Source organism: Uloborus diversus, chromosome 5 (assembly GCF_026930045.1).
Source record: "Uloborus diversus isolate 005 chromosome 5, Udiv.v.3.1, whole genome shotgun sequence".
NCBI lineage: Eukaryota > Metazoa > Arthropoda > Arachnida > Araneae > Uloboridae > Uloborus > Uloborus diversus.
In genome coordinates this window covers 91,674,311-91,688,702 of record NC_072735.1, presented here as the reverse complement: position 1 = coordinate 91,688,702, position 14,392 = coordinate 91,674,311, and the positions used below count along the sequence as shown (strand labels likewise).

The following is a 14,392-nucleotide window of genomic DNA, read 5'->3' as shown; positions in this document are numbered from 1 at the left end:
CGAAAAGCTACGCTTAAAAAAGAACTTAGTTCAGATTATTTTGTATTTTAACCGTGCTGTTAAATGATGAGCACGTGCTACCATCTAAGCCATAACGGTTCAAGCAGCCTGTGATAACAAATTGTAAAAATTTTCAAAAATAAAAACACTTCTCTTCAATATCTTATCTTATATATTATTTCTGTGGTTTATTTTTCTGTCAGTATGCAAGATCTTTCTTATCTCTTGAAGAAATTCCCCCTCATTTTAAAACTTCTCAGGCCGGCTAATGACAAAAAATAGACTTACGGTCTGAAAAATCAAGTTTTTGGAAATGCCCTTTGCTGTTGCAAAACCTTGATGCAGCTTAGTTCTTATGCAAATTTTTTTCGATAGAGTGTTCGGCTATAAACTATCTGAGCTTCGGGCAAGCTCGAACTGTTCGACATAATAGCAAATTTACATTAACATTACGCATTACATGTACTCATAACATACAACACATAACACACATAATTAAATAAATGCAGTGGGAATGCTACTTGGTGTTTCGACTCCTTTATGCATGCTACAGTTATCATTCAGATAAGTTGGCTGTTAATCGAAGGGGAGTTCTTGATTTTTTTAAAGCTTTGGCTTCGTCTAGACCACTAAGCATAATGTAAGCATAAAAAAAGTATTAGATTTACCTCAAGGGAATCCTTTTTGTGCAGAAAAACATTTTCATTGTATGCTGAAATGTAGATTTTTCTAATAGCAGTGTTCGACCTTTTGTACAAACGAAAAAATACTACCCCAAATTAAAACTACGAGTTTCACCCAGTCAACCTTTAATTATTTATTCAAGCCTGCGCACAAATACGATTTAAAACATTAAAACTATTATCAACTTCATTAGTAAGAAATCATTTTCTACTCCTCTGCTTTCGGCTGAAAAAAAAAATAAATTTTGTCTACGTTCGAAAATTTACACTTAAAAAAACGGATTCAGTTCAACAGGTCTTGGTTTTGAGTTTTAAGTGTTCGATTAAAAGAAACACATGTGCGGGCGCTTAAGCCATAACGGTTAAAGCAGCCTATGGCTGCTTTAACCGTGCTATGGGACATTGTTCATATGCTATGGGACATTGTTCAATATTCAAAAATAAAAACACTTATTTTCAATCGAATTTATTACTTCTCTATAATGTTTGTTTCAATCGCTACGTGAGATTTTCCTCATTCGTTAATCAAAATCCATGTTTTACGAATAATTTTAAATCGTATCATGCTGGCTAATGACAAAACAAAGACGCATGATCTTATTATATTTTTTTTGGCGAAAAACTTTTTTACTGTGTTTTATTACGCATTCTTTCAATGAATAGCATTCGAAAAGGAAGACACAGTTGCTAGGTTTGTTGAAGCGTCATACAGTTAATCAGAATGGCGCCAGTTCGAATCCGTGCCACTAAATATCTCTTTAAAGTTTCTTTTTTTTCCGTCAGATGCTCACATGGGCTGGACTGTATTTGCCACAACCTGTTTTTTCACATGCAAAATTACTGATTTTTCACGTGTCACTCAGTCACACTTTTAATGATATTTATATTTGCATTGAAAATACGTACAACCAAAAGGTGAGCGATGATCAAATTATCACAATGTTGTATTTAACGAGGTTTTGTTACGTCTTCAAATTACATACCTTCTCTTGTACGCTTACTTTTTTTCCGTTTACTTTTTTCGTTTCTTCTTCATAATGTTCTTTAAAATTTTTTAAAGAGCGAAACGCCTTATGAAATGATTCGAAACATAGTGCGGAGTTCTGCACGGGTCGACTAGTTGGAGACTTATAAACTGACTAGGACCAGCCTAACTGGGCCCAGAGCCTGATGCTGGTCGTCACATTTGTATTTGTATAAGATGAGTCAGGTTAGATTTGCCTGAGTGGCTGGCAAATCTTCAAACATCTCACAGAAGCAATGCTGCAATAGAGAGATATTGTCCTAACTTTTACTTTGTACAATCAAAAATTATGAATCTTTTTGTTAACAATTATCCTTACAAATCTAGTTTATTTTTATGTCATTGCTGAAATAATAAAAATTAGGGTTTAATGAAAATTTTATTGATTGCAATAATATTAAAACGTTTAAAACATCAAGTAAAATTTTGTTTTGATTTTTCTTTTCTCTCATAGTTTCAGTATTGATTTAACTGGTTTCTAAAATGTGGAATGGTTCTGTAAAATTGCAGTAATAAACAAGACCTTTACATTATAAGTTAACAACTACTTTCCTTCAATAAACTACAACGTAACAAATTTTGTTGTTAAATTTAAAAATAAAAACTTGCCAGATATCTAACTTTTAATCCATGTTGAATATGACATTTATTTTTAACTAAAAAAAAAACTTACAAAATTATCAAAGGATTTTAATGTTTTTATTAATTTGCAGAGGAAAAAAATTTAAAAATCAAAATTTGTAGGTTAATGCAAATTCTATTTTTGAAAGGCTGGAAAAAACAGCTTCCTCCACACGTGGCAAAAACTCAGGGGTGCCCTCCCCCTAAGAGCAAGAGCCCCCCTTCCCAAAAATTAGAAAAATACCTCTCAAGACACCCCTCCTCCCAGAAATTTCAGTGCCGCAGTCTGTGCCATGACCCCCCCCCCCCAGGTGGGTGTCCTTGCAAAAAATTGACAGCAGTACATTAAGTTAACATTTTAACAAATTTTAGGGCCAGGTGATAAGAAGAAAACTCACATTTCCCAAGTTCCGAATTTCTTCCATCTCTCTTTCCCAGAAAATATCCAGAACCTGCTGGGCTTCATTGTTTCCATGGGAAGTGTTGCTTGATTGGCTGAAATTCTCTGGCTGGGACATCTTCTAAAATGCAAACCAGAATTACTTTGACCACCTATATAACAAGGGGCATTTATACAAAACTTACACGTGTAAACGAGTGATCAGAGACTACTTACGATAGAAAAATTACCCTTTTCTCCGATTTATGCTTTTGGCGTAATTTCTCTTGATCTGTTAGCACAATTTGATTGCATATTTCTGTATTTCATTTGCAATATTGAAGGATCTTATTCTGCTGTGTGCAGGTAAACGGCAGTATCTGCAGAAATGATTTTTCGAGACATTTGAAGAAATGTGTGTGGGATTCAATATTAACCATAGGTAAATCTGGGAATAAGGCATTTTTATTTACGTGCGTTTTTTTTCAACGGAAACCAAATAAGCAAACTTGAACAATAAAGCTAGCACACAATAGATGACGAAAATGCAAAAAACTGAAAAATTTGCAGTTACTGCCCTTTACCTGCACACGGCAGTATTACTACAGACATTTTTTGCATACTGTTATGATATTTAGGTATAAAAATGAATGCGAGTGTTATTGGATTTTTTAAGCGATTGCATACACAAGTATAGTTTCTTACCAATTTCGTAGATTATACGCAGTTACTGTGCTACCCTATTCCGCTGATTCACCAAACTTTACTGTAAGAGGGAAAAAATATTTGGGGAACGTGCCTTTTTATAGGGTAGACTTTATGGTTGATGAATCTCTGTTAGGCTAAAGAAGATCAAAGTTTAGATTACTTCAGCTCTTTTTAATTCAAAAAGCAGCCAATTACTTTATTTAAAAAGAATAGTTTAAAACATATGTCAGGAGTCTGTTCAGGATCTTTCGCCCTGGGTCCAAATTTTGTTAATTTTAAAATATTTTTTGTGAAAAATCAAATTTTTTAGTAAAATTTCTAAATGTAAACCCGAAGTAATGCATCAATATGTTTTAGATTTCCGATTTGTGCACCGTTTTATTGATAAAAGAGTTTCCGAAAGGTCCAATTTGATCGATAAGAATCTCGTGTAGTTTCTGTTTTGGTAATCAGAATTTTTTGAAGGATAGGTCCCTTTCAACTAATTTGAATTTTGTAAAAGATTCTTAAATGGACCCAAATTTCCTCTGGCCAGACCTCTGTAATCACTCCAATTTGCATTATTTTTGCAATAATAAGTAAAAATTTCAAACGTCCCGCTAACAGCAGGTTTTAAGGATTAGTTATGATTCTTTTATTCAAATTTATCTGTATGAGAGTTAATGGTCAAAACTTTTAAACAGATAATAATAATTGTTTAAAGCTATTTAAAGCTCAATCTGATCATAAAAAGAAAAAAAAAATACTTCAACAAATCTTGAAGGTCTTAAGAGTGTACTTAAAATAGGTAAAATGAAGAGGGCAAGTAGTGTAACAAGATCTTCATTAGGTATGAACAGGAAAAATAGGACCAGCCTGGTCAGATCTCAAGTGTGGTTGATCAATTTTTATATTTTGTATCAAGGTTAGCTAAGTTAATTACTAACTTAACATACCCAAATCTTTGACAAGAATTCTTGACCTGTGTGTGCGCGTTGTATTATTTTGAAAGGTACTTTTATATGAAATTTATGTGGCCGCTTTCAATTAAAAAAAAAACTTAAACTATTGGTTGCTTACTTTGCTTCAGTTCACACCAAGGATAAATTACCAAAAGGACATGCCTGAGGTGTGGGTTTGGGAGCTCAATGGGAGGAAGGGTTACTTTCTTCTCATCGAAAAAACAAATGAGAAAAAAAAAGTGAGGTATATTTAAGTACTGCGTATGTCATGTTATTTCCCACCTGTTTCCCTTATAATTTACAATTCTCCTTTGCAAAAAAAAAAAAAAAATAAATAAATAATAATAACATTTTCGAAGTCAAACCATGAATTGCTTTTCCTATTGTTTTCAAATTGTACTCAGTTTTTAAAGTTTCAAGAAGTTGAATAAAAGATAAATAAAAACATGGACAAAACAGGGTGTCTACTCAAAAAAAAGTTTTCAACGTTCCCTGCTTTTCCATACCCCAACAAATTTTTCCCAGGTGCTTTTTTAAAGGTTAGTTAAGATACTTCCACTCTTTTTTTAATGGTTGGCTATGTGTATGTGATATTTCTGTTTAATGTAAATTTCAAACTATTAAATCCATATATCCCTAAAACAGACTTTGTTTTTTTGGGAAACTTTCAAGGTTTTTGTTTATTGGGAAACATTGAGAACTTTTAAGAAATCACTTCATTAAATTGTTAAACATCAAATACATCTGTTCATACAGGAAAGGGGCCATTGGTTTACCAGCCTGGAATCTTATTTAAAAACCTTGCAATTCTGATGCCACCAAAATAAAGAAACCCAACTTTGCTTCCAAAATATCACTGCACTTCAACATCAATTTTAGCGTGTCATAGGTATTTGTATTCACTTCAACATTTGCAACCTCTGCCTTTGAACAAGGACTTTTAATAAAGTCAGACCAAACAACGTAAGTAGAAGCACAAATTTGTAAATTACAGCAGACACGTGTTTCGGCGTTACAGGGAACGCCTTTTTCAATGCAAAAAATAATGAGCTTATGGATGAAAAGACATCCGACAAAAATCGCTTTTGTCTACTACACTAACATCCAAGTAATACTGAAATTAAACAATAATCTAGTTTACCCTTACTTTGAAGAGATTATTTATAACTGGTATAGGAAAACTTAACAGTTTTTCATTGGTAATTGCAGAAACAACCTAATTACCATTGTTGGGGGGGAGGGGGGAGTAAACTTCTGAACACCCATGGAAAACTGGAATGTGCAAAACTAAAGAACAAAAGGTGGGGTTGAAGAACTGGTTTAAGGAAAGAAATATTTTCTTTTAAGAATTTCAAGTTGCATGAATTTCTGACCTAATTTATTTTACTAAACTGCAAAAAACAAAATTTTTAAAACTGGTTATAATTTTGAAAAAATTTCACGTTATCTGCAAACAAAAATTAATTTCCCCATCTTTTTACTGACATTTCCAGATTTTCTAAGTGGGTAGACACCCTGACAAAATTGATTACTCTGACCACTTAAATTCACACTTGTGTGTTGGTGGTTTTTCTAAAACATAATTGGTACTTAGTACTTGGCTAAAGTGCTACTCGGTATGTTTTTAGTTTCTAGCCAACTGCAAGAATGTGGTGCAATTGCTCCAACACGCAAAAAAAAAAGAAAGTAAATAAATAAATAAATAAATAAACATAAAATTATATATCATAAAAACTTACCAAAGACCTTTAAATTTGCTTGAGGTGGTGATTGGGGTTCATAAATGGAGAGGGGGGAGAGACAACTAAAATTCATGAAACTTTTAGCAACAGCAAAAAATGAAAAAAAAAAGTACAAAATGTTCTTGTAGCTCCGTTTGAAAGAAGATAAGTGGAAATTGATGGAAACAATAAATTCATAAACTAAAATTTACTGATTGTGCTAAATAATGTTTTGTAAACAGATATACAAAGTAAAACAAATAATTATGTAGGGAAAATTTTGACATTCCTGTTTTTATTTTGAATTTCTAATTTTGGTTCCTAATTTAGAAAATAAAATAAATAAATTAACTGCAAAAAGAGGAAAGGCTGCTGCTAAGCAGCGTAGCTACGCTTTCTGCCGCCCAGGGCGGTTTCTCAATTTGCCACCCTTTTTGATGGGAAATAGTTGACGCATTAAAGAGTCAAAAGAATTTTAAAAAGATTTTAATAAACAAGAAAGAGAGAAAAGAAACTCTTTTTTTTTTCCTTCATATTTTTCTTGCAGGAGAAGAAAAAAGGAATTCCAAGTGCTACCGAAACATTCCTAAAGTTAAGTCAAAATTCGGAATTTTGAGCAATTTATAGTAACGCTTATAGAAAAAGATGCTTGGAGCTCCCGCCAGGTTTTTTTTGTTTTCAAAATTAAAATTAGTTTTATGCATTCTTTGGTGACGTTAAGGGTCGAGACTTCAAGGAAATTTTATGAAACTGAAGCGTTGAAAAAGTTATTTTAGGCTATCTTTGGATACCTGAAGATACTGAGGAAGGTTCGGGGGCGCTGAACGGAAAGATTTCAACGAAACTGTGAAACAAGTAAATGTATACTGTAGCTAGTGGTGTAAGGGTCACTCCTAACTCCAACAAAGACTGGATTTTCCTCTCAAAATATTTTCAAACTTGAAATCAATTTAAGTCTATCTTTGATGACGTTAAAGAGAATAGGGAACGTTCAGGAGCTCTTTGGAAAATTTTTCAATGCCGAAGTTTCAAAATCGCAATTGTAGGCTGTCTTTGATGGCATAAATTTTCAAATGTTTCCAAAAATGTTGGGAAGTTCCCACCCGAAATCTTTTTTGAAACTGTTGCTCATTCAAAGCTCTTCACCACTCAGAAAAAAAAGGATTTGCAGTCTTCACTCAGAAATTTCTAAAAACGAAATTTGGGGCCAACTGTGATGACGTTAACTGATTTCATGCACATCTGGGGTCCCTATTATAGAATTTTTCAGAAGTTTAGGCTTCAAAACCCAACTTTATGCTATTTTTGAAGTTATTGGATGAGATGGGGATTTTAAAGTCGAAGCTGATGCCCTAAATACACACTTTAGACTATCATTAACCATTATACAGGAAAGGTCTGGGCTTGACCACCCTTAGTAATTTGTTGGTATTGAAATCATAAAAACTCAAATATCAATATTAGGCTAAAGAATGAGATGTGAAGGAATGGGGTGGGCATTGTCCCTTGGAAAAGTTAGTGACTCGAGGCTTAAAACTGCACTTTTGGGCTGTTTGGTGACGTTAAGGGATAGGAAGATTCTTGCTTTCTTTTGGTTGCTCTTTCCAAAAAATGTAACATTTATTGAGGGTTTAACAACGCATGAAAGTCCTGAAAATGCATTTTAAGCTTTGAGACAGTAGGAAGAAGCGTAAAGGTTGGGTAAATTTTCCTAATTTAGAGTGTTAGAAACGTAAATTTAGGGTCGATTTGGTTTCTCAAAAGGAGTTATAACTCCCCTTTGGATCCGTGCTTGGGCGATTCGCCTAATGTTGACAAACTCAGAAGTTGCCACCAGGGTACGAGCAAGACTCACCCCCTCCCCTTTCCTAAATCTGGTATATTACGAAATTTGGATGATTCTCTTTTTCTCTAATAGAGGTCGAAATGTGAAAGGTTTTGCCTTGAGATCATTTTACTAATTAAAAACCTTTCCTTAAAATTAATGACTAAATGTGAAGTTCATTGTATAAAGGAATTAGATGATATAATACAGTAGTAAAAGCAATTATTATTCGAGTGAATAATTTTTTGTATAAAATGAACATAGAATTCATTCTGTCTTAGTGAACATTTTCTAGTCAATGACCAGTCAAAGTAATTGTTAAACAGATAATGCTATCCTGAAAATGAGCAAGAAATCGCCTCCATTTGAGACCTCTCTCCTTTTACTCTTGGGTTCACTTTCCTTTAATTTTTCTTTTTTTTTAAATATGGTGGTTTCATAGACACTTACTTATTATAATCAAGTGGTAACTTTATCATATGACGAAAGGTTATGAAATTTATTGTTTCCTCCGTAATAGTCAACCTTAACAACAAAAGGGGATAAAAGAAACGTCTCTTGACTTTACGCTACTACCTCCCTCTGTCTGTAGCTTCAGATGAAGGCAGTGAATAAATAAACAATAGTGCTAAGATTTCCCCAAGAAAAACACATGTCTTGCATTAGAGTAATTTTATTATCATAGTATTAAAACCTTACAATTCAAAGACTTTTTTTTCTGTTTTGCCTCCAGTAATAGATCAAAAACAAGTTAAAAAAATTTCGCATCAAAAGTGTGAAATTGCCGCCTGGGACAGAGTGCCCCTCCCTAGCTATGCCACTACTGCTACCTCCTCCCCAAATCGCCGCCACTGCACAACATTACTAGTATCTTAGAAAATAAACAAACTGAAAATATTTCCAATAGCCTTTATTTTATGCAAAAATTAAAAATGGCAATAGAAATTTTCATAAATAAAATTTTCAATTGGTAAACAGCAAGCTCATAATACAAGGCATCTTCACACAACATGGATGAACAGTTTACAACATCAGTAACATCACACAAGTGTAAGAAATATTTTGATTTCACCAATCAAGCTCAATTATAACGCCACTTTCAAACACGGAGCTTTCACACAGGGTTGATGATGAGCACCAAAATGGGAGGGTGCAATTGACAAACCTGTCGGACTGAGAATGACCTTCTTCCTTTTTTAGTCGAATTTGGAAAAAGTGTTAAAAATGCTTTAACTAACTTTTCCATGTTCCCTGCTTTAACTTTCCCACAAAGAACCAGAGACGCCAAATTTAGCTGGAACTGATCAAAATTAGAGCAATAAGGGAGAAGGGGAGAGCATGAAATATTGAGCATATAAATTTTTTTGTAAATGAACTAATAATAAATATGATTTTCATATTTAACTAATGAATAGAAACAAAACTTTGAGAGTTAAATTTTTTAATTCTGAGTCAAGATACGACAAAAATTGTAAAATCTAAGGAATCGGGAAATTTTTTTAGGTACCAGGTATTATTTCTCACAGTTTAGAAAAGAACTATTCAGTGTACAATGGCTTCTGAAACAAAGTTGCCAGGGTATTTTTTTAGTTGCTTATTATTTGCCGGACCCTGATTTTTAGCTGTCAGTTAAACAATGTCCCCCTTCAGAATTCTTTCCCCTTTTACATGTTCATCTTTAGTAGACTACATCTTTTTAATAAAACAACATTGACAAAGAAAAAAGCCTTCAAATGTCTTCCACTAAAAATTTTTCTCTTTTACAATTTTGAGCTATAAAGTTTTTTTTTCAAGGGCAGAAATTCAACATTTTTTGGAGCTGTTTCAAAACAACAAACTAGAAAGTTGTCAGGGGTCTGACCAGAGGAAATTTGGGTCCGTTAACGGACCCTTCACAAAAAATCCGATCAACCAAAACGGACCTTTCACAAAATCCCAATCAACCAAGACGGACCCTTCACAAAATTCTGATAAATGAATCTTTCACAAATTATTTATTGAAAGAGCAAATCTCAAATCAAAATAACGCAGCATATTTCCATGTGTAAAAGTTTGGAACCTTTTTTCAAGTTAAATTAGAGGGATCAACTTATACAAAATCTGCTAATTTTGCAAAAAAAAAAAAAAAAAAACCCAGCACTTTTGTGATGCTCTTGCAAGCGATGAACAACTACAATCATATAATGCTTAAAATACACCACCAGCTCAGTTAGCCCTGGCATTAGGGCGGGGTAACTTACTACAATACAACATATAATGCTTGTTGTTTTTTTTTGAAAGAAGTTAAGAGCTGAGAGTCAGTTTGGTTTATAATTTTGCTTGTTTGTCAACCTTCTCTGAATAGGCGCTGTAAGCACTCCCCCCCCCCTCCCGCTCATGATTTAATAGACAATCATATACAGCAGAATGAACTTAGAACTGCCAAGGATAGTAGGGGAGGGGATCTCTTTGCATCCGTTATGGGAATCTGATTTTTCGATGTTTAGTACGCTTTTTTATGAGGTAAACAAATAAAATATTTTTTATTTTTGTAAAAATCATGGAGTTTATAAGTTTCCAACAAAATTCTGTGATCTTTAACAGTGTCTCTGCTCAAAAAGTTAAATGCTGAATACCTGCCTGAATTTCTTTGTTACAATTATTTTAAATACTATACATATAACATTTCTAGTATAATTTATCATAATGTATATAGAATGGTAAATAAATATTGATGCTTAAGGGATACCCATCTCCCAGAGAGCGATGCCTCCCCCCCCCCCTTGAATACTCGAAAAACACTCAAGAACGATATTCTCAACAGAAAAGAGGGAAAACACTCAACTTTTAAGTAGCTATAATGCAGTTTGCACCATCTCAAAATTCTAAACTATTGTTTTTGCAAAAAAAAAAATTTTTTTTTTTGCAAAATTATTTGACTTGTTCCAAAAAGAAACAGACCCTGTGAAAAATCCTGGACAGACCCTTGGTTTTTGCTTAGACATGCCAGAATTTAGACAATTTACGCAGCAAATATTTTTTGAACTCCAACAATTATTTTAATTTTACAAGTTGATCAGAATTTTACAGTTCAAATATTTGACTGAGAGGAACAATCTATACATATAATAAAATTTCAAATAAAACATTTCATTGAAAAGTCGCAATTCAGATCAAATGCATCCTGGGATTGATTTAGAAAAGTATGACTAAAATATTAACACTAGAATATCTAGGGATGAATTTTTTTTCCCCTTTCTAAGAACGTAATAAAAAGGAATGCTTATATCACGGAATTGAATTTATCTGCATTTATCCCGAAAAACATTCTCTGAAAAGAATTTAGGTATTGAAATTTTTTCTGGGAGGATTGAAAAATTCCACCGGAGAATGGTGTGGCCCAACTTAGAAAACATTGTAGCTACATTATAACTATCCTAAAGCAGCAAATCCTTAATTTCTCCCGGGCACCCCCTCTCCCTTCCAGCATTGCATTCAAAACAACTCTTTCATATCCTACAGTAAGCAGATCATTTACTTGTATGTGGAATGACACACTCTCATCATGAATATAAAAATTTCTCTATCTTGCAAGTTTTATCATAACTCAGTATTCAGTTGCTGAGTCACATTCAAGCTCATCAAGTTCATGCGGGGCTGATAATACAGCATGAGTGGAGGTTCTTTCGAGCGCCAACGAGTGACGTAGATGAATTTCAAAGTATGATCTTTTCCTAAAACTTCATCGTTACACAAAATGTCCACAGTATAATACTTCTCCAGATCACAGAACAACTTCTTAGCAATGAGTTTCTTGACATGGGCAATGGTAGTGAAAGAAGAACAACATATGTATTTGCGAGGCAATTGCTGTAGCTCACTGGTCTTAGTTTCTAGTTGTATACAGACGCGGTCGTCCGTGACAGCATCAACCACTCTCTGCGGAGCACTATCCACAACCTGCAGCTGTTTGTTCTTTATGACAATGTCGTGATGTTTGGGATAAGGTATATCTTTCATCTCACAGAAGATCTTCTCTCTCAGGACTTCACGGCACTGCAGATCAGGAACAAGCTTGTACACAATATCTTGCAAGGTGCGATCTGCTTTGATTCCTAGTAGGGGGTTACTGCGATGGATGAGGCAATCACACTTGGGACATGTGTTCACATCCTCAAATTCCAAACGTTTCACAATGCAACTTTTGCAGAAAGTATGCAGACATTCTGTTATAGCAGTAGCATCAATGAGATAACCTTTGCAGATATAGCAAGATATGTGAGGATTCAGAGAATGTAAGGCTACACTTGTGGTTTCCATGGTGACAGCACAATATCAAGTTAAAATCCGAAGGATCGAATTTACTTAATCTCTAGTAGCAGACTTGGAAACTGTTTATAAGTTACTGGAATAACATTCTTAATTATTTTCTGCGTTATCTCATCAAATGACTCACAAGTTCATCGCAAACAGCGATACATGACGCCATTAAATACCTCTGAGCTCACTTTACGCGGGAAAGCAGCCAAGCAAAATGAAGGTTCCAGCATTCCAACTACAGAATACCAATTCCGCCATTTCGATAATCACTTTTTCTATGTACTTCATTTCCCTTGCATAACTCAATAATTTTTTATCAGAACGATGCTTCAAAACAAACAGAACAGGTTGATTAATGAAACAGCGCGATGCAACAGCAAGCAAAACAAAGTTTCACAGCAATGGACGCCACTGGATTGGATATTTCTGAACAACGAATCGCGGGACTTCCTTTTCCGACCAATGACCGTTAATTCGGGCAAATGCGGCTTAATGAGAAGGAAGGGGGGCAAGTAAAAAAAATAATACATAATAAATAGTCAAAAAAAAATTCTTACCCTTTAAAAATTGGATCTGAATTCACGAAAATAGGCTACACTTCGACGAAGCGATGTGACATAGCAGACAAATTACAACACAAACAAGAAAGAAAACTTGAAAACGAGATCGATCGTGGCGTCATCTGGTGATGGTAAGTATTAACAAAGCTATAACAGCACTAAAAAATATCTAAAAATAAAAGTGATAAAATATTTCAAAGTTTTCCAAACTGTTGCATATTATCTTAATTAGCTACATATTCTCCTAGATTTTTCAGACACAGAAAATAATATTTGAAATTCAGGAAGGGAGCCATATTATTTTCTGAAATTATCGTTTGTTATTTTTTAAAAAGGGCAGAACCAAAAAAATTTTTTTCAAATAAACAAGTAATTTTAATACTTTTACCGGCAGTTTCATAATTTGCTGCAGTAATATTATTCACTTGTACTGTTGAATTGCGAATCATTGCTGTTTTAAAATATTATCAGTAATTTTTTTCTTCTTTAGATTTAGGATCATGACCAGAATTAATGTGATAGTAAATATGCATATGCATTTCCAAGCTCATAAAATGTTTGCTAGACTTCATAAATTTTTAACTGCAGGAAGTATAATTTTAACTATCATCACCCACATTTTTTTATCAAATAATATATTTAAAGTATAAATAGACAAATAATAAATAATTACAAAAAATGCTTTAATGAAATAGAATGCAGATTCATATTACAAAATAATCACTGATCTTTCAAAACTTGTATTCAAATTGATGCATTAAATGACAATGGTGCTTATTCAGTATTTTCAGGAGTGACAAATTATTTTATTAGTAATGCTATTTTATTAGTAATAGTATTTTATTAGTCTGTATGTGTGTATCACATGGTACAGTAAAACCTGTAAAGTTGACCACCTTTGTAAGTTGACCACCTGTCTATATTGAGCGATTTTGTCAGGAACGGAATTAGTCCTATCTTATATAATGAAGGAAAACCTCTGTAACTTGACCACCTCTCTATCTTGACCACTAATGAACACCAAGTTTGGTTTGGAGTATTGTAAAAAACCCTTTGTAAGTTGACCTCTTGGTTTATTTTTTAAAATTTTATTTAGCAAATTTTTTTTTTTTTTTTAGCTTTTCAAGAATATTTTTGATGTCAGACCAGCATTTTACCAACTAAATGAAATAGCAGCATAACTAAATCTCCTTTTGAGTTTAACCACGTGGGAAAACTACTAAGAACCCTTTTGTTCTCCAAACTTATTTTTCTTTTGTTGTTAAGCGAAAAATTTGTAATTTTTGATTAGCTATAAATTTTTAGGAACTATTAATATAAAATGAGTAACTTTTCATAAACAATAAGACTTTTTTTTTTTTGATCAATTTACTGAAATTTTAAATTTGCATGACACATTATACGTCATTCTGGGAAAATAATCTCTAAAAATATTTGAATAATATCTTAAATTATTGTTTCAAATTAATGTGCTAAACAATGAAAGCGAGTTGAACAGAAAGAGTAGGTGTCAATTAAAGAAATGAATACATGTTGCAAGAATTCCAAAAAAAAAAAAAAATCATTACCCCCTTTATAAGTTGACCACCAAAGTACTGCACCGCGAGTGGTCAACTTACACAGGTTTCACT

The 14,392-nt window shown here is 33.3% G+C and overlaps 2 protein-coding genes across 3 annotated transcripts in view; both read right to left on the bottom strand.

The window, feature by feature from the left end:
* The window catches only part of LOC129221954 (nuclear transcription factor Y subunit gamma-like), a 61,545-nt gene extending 48,696 nt beyond the window's left edge, over nt 1–12,849 (bottom strand). The window contains exons 1-2 of one of the 2 annotated variants that reach the window (XM_054856349.1): nt 12,759–12,849; nt 2,727–2,849 (exon numbers count right to left, since the gene is read on the bottom strand). In XM_054856349.1, coding sequence (XP_054712324.1) covers nt 2,727–2,846 — 120 coding nt within the window. In that variant the 5' untranslated portion in view covers nt 2,847–2,849; nt 12,759–12,849. The remainder of the gene's footprint in view (nt 1–2,726; nt 2,850–12,758) is intronic. The other variant, XM_054856350.1, reaches the window with a different exon arrangement.
* Nucleotides 8,817–12,543, bottom strand: LOC129221955 (polycomb group RING finger protein 3-like). Its single transcript, XM_054856351.1, has one exon. The coding sequence runs from the start codon at nt 12,199–12,201 to the stop codon at nt 11,482–11,484; it is 720 nt and encodes a 239-aa protein (XP_054712326.1). The 5' UTR covers nt 12,202–12,543; the 3' UTR covers nt 8,817–11,481.
* Nucleotides 12,850–14,392: the final 1,543 nt, after the last annotated feature.

What these genes read in the sequence shown, in the direction of transcription:
- LOC129221955 (XM_054856351.1), bottom strand. Translation starts at nt 12,201, where the DNA reads ATGGAAACCACAAGTGTAGCCTTACATTCTCTGAATCCTCACATATCT.